Source organism: Melanerpes formicivorus, unplaced genomic scaffold, assembly GCF_026170545.1.
Source record: "Melanerpes formicivorus ecotype bairdi unplaced genomic scaffold, bMelFor1.0.p_v2 SCAF_116, whole genome shotgun sequence".
Classification (NCBI taxonomy): Eukaryota; Metazoa; Chordata; class Aves; order Piciformes; family Picidae; genus Melanerpes; species Melanerpes formicivorus.
In genome coordinates, this window is record NW_027142468.1 from 1436693 (window position 1) to 1444544 (window position 7852).

The 7852-nt window shown below is 63.3% G+C and overlaps 1 protein-coding gene across 6 annotated transcripts in view; it reads left to right on the forward strand.

Moving 5' to 3' along the window:
* Positions 1 to 6754, forward strand: part of CEP250 (centrosomal protein 250) — a 55265-nt gene extending 48511 nt beyond the window's left edge. For 5 of the 6 annotated variants that reach the window (XM_068167366.1, XM_068167371.1, XM_068167368.1 and 2 more), the window contains 4 exons: positions 2171 to 2323; positions 3814 to 3927; positions 4081 to 4131; positions 5686 to 6754. In XM_068167366.1, the coding sequence (XP_068023467.1) occupies positions 2171 to 2323; positions 3814 to 3927; positions 4081 to 4131; positions 5686 to 5973 (606 nt within the window). In that variant the 3' untranslated portion in view covers positions 5974 to 6754. The remainder of the gene's footprint in view (positions 1 to 2170; positions 2324 to 3813; positions 3928 to 4080; positions 4132 to 5685) is intronic. The other variant, XM_068167367.1, reaches the window with a different exon arrangement.
* The last annotated feature ends 1098 nt before the right edge of the window (positions 6755 to 7852 follow it).

The following is a 7852-nucleotide window of genomic DNA, read 5'->3' on the forward strand; positions in this document are numbered from 1 at the left end:
CTTGGCTGCAGAATGCAGGAGGCATCCCATGCCTCTGAGCTAAGGCAGCTTCCCCTCTGAGCAACCCCAGAAACAGGAATCCTCCTGGCTGCCAGCTGCTTCCTCATGCCTCAAAAACCACAGCAGCTGTCTGGAGACTGTGACCAGAGAAGGGCAACCAAGCTGGGGAAGGGTCTGGAGAGCAGGGCTGGGGAGCAGCAGCTGAGGGAGCTGGGGGGGTTGAGCCTGGAGGAGGCTGAGGGAGACCTCCTTGCTCTCTCCAGCTCCCTGAGAGGAGGCTGCAGGGAGCTGGGGCTGAGGCTCTGCTCAAAAGTCAGAGCTGGCCTGGAATGGTGCCAGGGGAGGGTCAGGTTGGAGAGGAGGAGAAACTTCTCTACCAAAAGGGTTCTCAAAGGCTGGGGCAGGGCAGTGGTTGCATCCCCACCTCTGGAGGGGTTTAAAAGCCTTCCTGATATGGTGCTCAGGGATGTGGTGCAGCAGTGGCCCTGGGGGGGTCAGACCATGGCTGGACCTGATGCTCTTAGAGGCCTTTCCCAGCCATGGTGACTCTGTGAGCCCTTTGCTGGGGACAAAGGATTCAGCTGACACCTTGGGACCAGGATACACCTGAGCTCATCAAGGCACAGCTCAGCAGTGAGTCCACTGAGGAGTGAGTCTGTTCTCTGCCCAGAGACAAGGAGGAAGCTGTGTGGCACAGCCAGGAGGCTCCAAGGGCCTCTAATTACCCTTCTTCAATGTTCCTACTATACCTTAGAATCACAGCATGGGCTGGGCTGGAAGGGAGCTCCACAGCTCATCCAGTCCCAGCCCTGCCCCCAGCAGGGACATCCTCCCCTGGAGCAGGCTGCCCAGAGCCCTCTCCAGCCTCACCTGGAATAGCTCCAGGCATGGAGCCTCAACCACCTCCCTGGGCAGCCTGCTGCAGTGTTCCAGCAGCCTCCTGGGGCAGAACTTGTTCCTCACATCCAAGCTCAATCTGCTCTGCTCTGCTCTGAAGCCATTGCCCCTGGGCCTGTCCCTGCAGGCCTTTGGGAGCAGTCCCTCTGCAGCCTTCCTGTAGCCCCTTCAGGTACTGGAAGGTTGCCCTAAGTTCTTCCTGGAGCCTTCTCCTCTCCAGGCTGAACACCCCCAGCTCCCTCAGCCTGTCCTTGTAGCAGAGGTTCTCCAGCCCTCTGACCATTCTCATGGCCTCCTCTGGAGCTTCTCCATCAGCTCCAGGTCCTTCCTGTGCTGAGGGCTCCAGCCCTGCACACAGCCCTGCAGGTGAGGTCTCCCCAGAGCAGAGCAGAGGGGCAGGATCCTCTCTCCCCAGCTCTGGCCACACTGCTCTGGCTGCAGCCCAGGCTGCCCTTGGCCTCCTGTGGCAAGCAATGGCTTCAGGAAAGGTTGCTGGGGGCACTGCAGACCTTTGTCAATCCCTCAGGAGACTGAACAGGAAAGGATTGTTTGCAGTCCCCCTGCAAACCAGAGTGGGGGGACACTGAACCAAAAGAAGCAGGAGGCACAGCCAGGAAAAGCCAACTGCATTCCCCAGGGTGGCCTCTAGGACAGAGTCAGTTGTGACCCCAGAGGGGAAGAGACTTGGCACTGCCCAGGCCCAGCAGGGCCAGGAGGAGGAGCAGAGGGCTGGAGCTGCTCTGCCCTGGAGACAGCCTGAGAGAGTTGGGGTTGTGCAGGCTGGAGAGGAGAAGGCTCCCAGGAGACCTTCTGGTGGCCTTCCAGGATCTGCAGGGGGCTGCAAGCAAGCTGGGGAGGGACTTTGGAGGGGGTCAGGGAGGGATAGGGGTCTGGGAGAGCTCTGAGGGGGGCAGGAATCAGGCCTGGGACAGGGAGTCAGCAATGGGCACTGGCAGCCCAGAAGGCCAAGGGCAGCTCGAGCTGCCCTTGGCCTTCTGGGCTGCCAGTGCCCATTGCCAGAGGTGGAGGGAGAGGATCCAGAGGTGGCAGCCTCCTGCCTGGAGGTGTTTGCAGCCAGGCTGGAGGTGGCTGTGAGCAACCTGCTGTGGTGTGAGGTGTCCCTGCCCCATGGCAGGGGGTTGGAGCTGGCTGAGCCTTGAGCTCCCTTCCAGCCCTGCCAGCTGTGTGGTTCCTCTGCCCAAGTCAGGGGGTTGCTTGAGGCTTTCCTCACCTTGCTGTGCAGCAGCTGAGAGCCTCTCCTGCCTGTCCCCAGCAGGCTGCTGCAGGGCAGGCTGAGGGCTGGCTGCCGGAGCAGCTGCGGCTGGGGCGGAGGCTGCAGCGCCTGCAGCGAGCGGTTGCAAAGCTGGAGCTGGAGAAGATGGAGCTGAAGCAGCTCAATGCTGAGCTCAAGAGGACTCTGGAGCAGGTGAGAAAGAAGCTTCCAGCCCCTCTGCAAAGCCTCCTGGTCCCCTTGGCACATGGCATCTTTCCACAGGGAGGGCTGTGGAGGCTCTCTGCTGTGTTCCCGTCCCGCTCGCGCCCTCGCTGGGCACAGCTCCGTGTTTGCCTCTCCCCCAGGAGCCACAGAATTGGTTGGCTTGGCAAAGCCCTCTCAGATCCCCCAGGCCAGCATCACCCCAGCTCTGCCATGCCCCCTAAACCCTGGCCCCAAGTGCCATGGCCTCACATTCCTGGAGCCCCTCCAGGGAAAAGGCAGGAAGGAGCACAGGGAGTGCTGGGGGCTGTCCCCCCCACAGCAGAGCAGGAGGCTTAGGGAGGCTTCAGGCTGGCCACTGAGACTGAGGCTTGCTGCCTGCCCTTAGCCCAGCTCCTTTTGTAGAGCCAGAGAACTCTTTGTGGTGGCAAAGGCCTCCAAGGTCACCCAGGCCAACATCAGCCCAGCCCCACCATGGCCACAGGGCTCTGGAGCCCCTCCAGCCATGGGGACTCCACCACCCCCCTGGGCAGCCTCTGCCAGGCCCTCACCACTCTGCAGCAAAGGAATTTGTCCTCCTCTCCAACCTCAGCCTCCCCTGGCACAATCTCAGGCCAGTTCCTCTCCTTCTCTCACCTGAGAGCAGGGAGCAGAGCCCAGCCCCCAGCTGCCTGCAGCCTCCTCTCAGGGAGCTGCAGAGAGCAATGAGGTCTCCCTCAGCCTCCTCTGCTCCACACCCAACCCCCCCAGCTCCCTCAGCTGCTGCTCCCCAGCCCTCTTCTCCAGACCCTGCCCCAGCTTGGTTGCCCTTCTCTGGCCCTGCCCCAGCCCTCAATGTCCTTCTGGGAGTGAGGAGCCCAGAACTGAACCCAGGATTCAGGCTGTGGCCTCAGCAGTGCCCAGCCCAGGGGCACCATCCCTGCCCCTCACTGGCACCCCACTGCCTTCCCAGATGCACAGCCACTCTGGGGCTTGTCTCAGCATCCCCAGGCACACATTTGTCTTTCCCATCTCAGGAGCTCTTCCTTTTGCTCTTCCCTGGCCTGCAGTGGTTGGAGTTAGCCCCCAGCAGTCTCTGGTGCAGTTAAATTGCATCTGCCTTGCTCAGGGGAGACCTTACTGCCATCCACAGCTCCCAAAAGGGAGGCTGGAGCCAGGTGGGGGTTAGGCTCTGCTCCCAGGCAGCCAGCACCAGAACAAGAGGACACAGTCTCAAGCTGTGCCAGGGGAGGTTCAGGCTGGAGGTGAGGAAGAAATTCTTCCCAGCAAGAGAGATTGGCCCTGGGGATGTGCTGCCCAGGGAGGTGGTGGAGTCCCCATCCATGGAGGGATCGCTCTGGCAGCTCTCTGGGAGGCTCTGGCAGCTCTCTGGGAGCCTTTGGCAGCTCTCTGGGAGCCTCTGGCAGCTCTCTCTGAGCCTTTGGCAGATCTCTGGGAGCTTTTGGCAGCTCTCTGTGAACCTTTCTCTGCCCCCTGTGCAGGTGGAGTGTGAGAGGAGGAGGCTGAGGAGATGCTGCAGTGCTCAGTCCCTGCCTGGGGCAGGAGGATTTTCCCTCTCCCAGGCTGCCCAGCACCAGCTGCCTGCTTCTGGACAGGTGAGGAGAGAATCTTCCTGGGTGGGCAGAGGGCCTGGCCATGGGCAGATGCCAGGGGCTGCAGCTCCTCAGTGTAGGCCTGAGAGAAGCTGAGCACAGCTCCTGGCCTGCTCAGGCTGGGGACTCAAGGGCAATCCTTGTCTTTCCTGACAGGAGAAGTGTCCCACAGGCTGCTGCCATCAGCTGGCTGAGCTGCAGGACCAGGTGAGGAGCAGGCAGGCTGCCCCCAGAGCTGCAGGCACTGTGCTGCAGGGCACAGCCTCAGCTGCTGCAGCCCAGCCTTGCCTTGCCTCGGGCTGCCAGCACCTGGGGGCCCCAGGCAGTGTCTGCTGCTGCTCTGGGACCTGGCAGCCAACATCCTTCACCCACACCCAGTCCCTGCCTTGCCTCAGGGTCAGGCTGGGTGGAAGAGGGAGGGGAGGAAGTTACAGTCTCACAGAATCACCCAGGTTGGAAGAGACCTCAAGGATCATCAAGTCCAAGCTGGCACCACAGACCTCATGGCTAACCCATGGCACCAAGTGCCACATCCAATCCCCTCCTGAACACCTCCAGGGGTGGGGACTCCACCACCTCCTTGGGCAGCACATCCCAAGGGCTAACAACTCTCTCTGGGAACAACTTTCTCCTCCCCTCCAGCCTCAACCTCCCCTGGCACACCTTGAGACTGTGTCCTCTTGTTCTGGTGCTGGCTGCCTGGGAGAAGAGCCCAACCCCCACCTGGCTCCAACCTCCCTGCAGGGAGTTGCAGAGAGCAAGAAGGTCTCCCCTGAGCCTCCTCTTCTCCAGGCTAAGCAACCCCAGCTGACAGCAAGCTGGGAGCAGATGTTGGTCAGTCAGAGGGTAGAAGGGCTCTGCAGAGGGACCTGGCCAGGCTGGGCAGATGGGCAGAGCCCAACAGGATGGCATTCAACAAGTCCAAGTGCCAGGTGCTGCACATTGGCCACAGCAACCCCAGGCAGAGCTACAGGCTGGGGGCAGAGTGGCTGAGAGCAGCCAGGCAGAGAGGGACCTGGGGGTGCTGATTGACAGCTGCCTGAACAGGAGCCAGCAGTGTGCCCAGGGGGCCAAGAAGGCCAAGGGCATCCTGGCCTGCATCAGGAACAGCGTGGCCAGCAGGAGCAGGGAGCTCATCCTGCCCTGTGCTCAGCACTGCTCAGGCCACACCTGCAGTCCTGTGTCCAGCTCTGGGCTCCTCAGGTCAGGAAAGAGGTTGAGCTGCTGGAAGGTGTCCAGAGAAGGGCAACAAAGCTGGGGAGGGGTCTGGGGCACAGCCCTGTGAGGAGAGGCTGAGGGAGCTGGGGTTGCTTAGCCTGGAGAAGAGGAGGCTCAGGGGAGACCTTCTTGCTCTCTGCAACTCCCTGCAGGGAGGTTGGAGCCAGGTGGGGGTTGGTCTCTTCTCCCAGGCAGCCAGCAGCAGAACAAGAGGACACAGTCTCAAGCTGTGCCAGGGGAGGTTGAGGCTGGAGGTGAGGAGGAAGTTCTTCCCAGCCAGAGAGATTGGCCCTGGGGATGTGCTGCCCAGGGAGGTGGTGGAGTCCCCACCCCTGGAGGTGTTCCAGAGGGGATTGGATGTGGCACTTGGAGCCATGGTTGAGTTGTCAGGGGGGGTTAGGGATTAGGTCACAGCTTGGACTTGATGATCTCTGAGGTCTTTTCCAGCCTGGCTGATTCTGTCTCCTGTGCCAGTGGGAGCCCTGGAGCTGCAGAGGGCCCTGGCAGGGAGGGGGTGCCTGAGCCTGGCCTTTGTCCTCACAGGTGTCCCTGCTGGGGGCCCAGCTGGCACAGGAGAGGAAGCACAAACAGGACTACATCAGGAGCTGTGCCAGGACCAGCCAGCAGCTGTCAGACCTTCACCAGGAGCTCTCTCACTCCTTGGCAACTGTGGTCAGGGAGCCCCAGGCTGCTGTGCTGGAGGCAGAGGCCAGGAAGCTGGATCAGTCTCTGACCCTGACTGTGTCCCTGATGGCCCTGGGCCAGCAGGCTCCTGAGAGGCAGCCTCTGCATTCCACACCCAGAGCCAGCAGAGGGGATGAACTGAGCTGACAGCACCAGGACACCACAGGGCATCAGGAGGAGCCACATCTGGGCCCTGCTGTGGCTGGGCTGAGGGCATGAGATGGAAGCTCAGAGCACAGCAGCCTCTGCAGACTGCTCAGGAGAGGCAGTGCTGGCACCCAGCTGCTGCTGGCACTCAGTGCTGCTGGCACTCAGTGCTGCTGGCACTCAGTGCTGCTGGCACTCAACTGCTGCCTTTGTGGCTGGGGTCAGGCACAGGCCTGGAGATGCCAAGTGAACCTGCTGGGCAGGTGGGATTCCCTCCCCCTCCCCAAGGCCTCCAGCAGAGCCTGGCTCAGAGGCAGACAGCAGCCCTCTCCTGGCCTTGTGCCTCTTGGGCTGGGTCTGTCTGGTGAGGTCCTGGGGCAGGGGAATGCAGTTAGAGCTGGGGCTCCTGTGAGGAGCAGATCTCCCCTGGCTCCAACTCAGGCTCAGCTGTGGCCAAGGCTGAGCCTGGCAGCACCTCTGAGGTGGAATGGTTCTGTCCCTCAGGGATGGCAGCAGCCAGGGAGAGGAGTGGGGCAGGGCACAGGCAAGGATGTCAGCACCCAGCTGGGGGAGGAAGGAGGTGAGAGACACTGTGCCAGCCATGGGGCTGGGGAGAGAGGGGCAGGCTGAGGCCTCCCAGCCCTTGGGTGGCAGCTGTGGGGTAAGATCCTACCTGCAGCCCCTGGGGAGCACAGTGCTGGGACAGGGCTGCTGCTGGAGCAGGGCTGCTGCTGGAGCAAGGCTGCTGCTGGAGCAGGGCTGCTGCTGGGGCAGGGCTGCTGCTGGAGCAAGGCTGCTGCTGGAGCAAGGCTGCTGCTGGAGCAAGGCTGCTGCTGGGGCAGGGCTGCTGCTGGGGCAAGGCTGCTGTTGGAGCAGGGCTGCTGCTGGGGCAGGGCTGCTGCTGGAGCAAGGCTGCTGCTGGAGCAAGGCTGCTGCTGGAGCAAGGCTGCTGCTGGGGCAGGGCTGCTGCTGGGGCAGGGCTGCTGCTGGAGCAAGGCTGCTGCTGGGGCAGGGCTGCTGCTGGGGCAGGGCTGCTGCTGGAGCAAGGCTGCTGCTGGAGCAGGGCTGCTGCTGGAGCAAGGCTGCTGCTGGGGCAGGGCTGCTGCTGGGGCAGGGCTGCTGCTGGAGCAGGGCTGCTGCTGGGGCAGGGCTGCTGCTGGAGCAAGGCTGCTGCTGGGGCAGGGCTGCTGCTGGGGCAAGGCTGCTGTTGGAGCAGGGCTGCTGCTGGGGCAGGGCTGCTGCTGGAGCAAGGCTGCTGCTGGGGCAGGGCTGCTGCTGGGGCAGGGCTGCTGCTGGAGCAGGGCTGCTGCTGGGGCAGGGCTGCTGCTGGAGCAAGGCTGCTGCTGGGGCAGGGCTGCTGCTGGGGCAAGGCTGCTGTTGGAGCAGGGCTGCTGCTGGGGCAGGGCTGCTGCTGGAGCAAGGCTGCTGCTGGAGCAAGGCTGCTGCTGGAGCAAGGCTGCTGCTGGGGCAGGGCTGCTGCTGGGGCAGGGCTGCTGCTGGGGCAGGGCTGCTGCTGGAGCAGGGCTGCTGCTGGAGCAGGGCTGCTGCTGGGGCAGGGCTGCTGCTGGGGCAGGGCTGCTGCTGGAGCAAGGCTGCTGCTGGAGCAAGGCTGCTGCTGGGGCAGGGCTGCTGCTGGGGCAGGGCTGCTGCTGGGGCAGGGCTGCTGCTGGAGCAAGGCTGCTGCTGGAGCAAGGCTGCTGCTGGGGCAGGGCTGCTGCTGGGGCAAGGCTGCTGTTGGAGCAGGGCTGCTGCTGGGGCAGGGCTGCTGCTGGAGCAAGGCTGCTGCTGGAGCAAGGCTGCTGCTGGAGCAAGGCTGCTGCTGGAGCAAGGCTGCTGCTGGGGCAGGGCTGCTGCTGGGGCAGGGCTGCTGCTGGGGCAG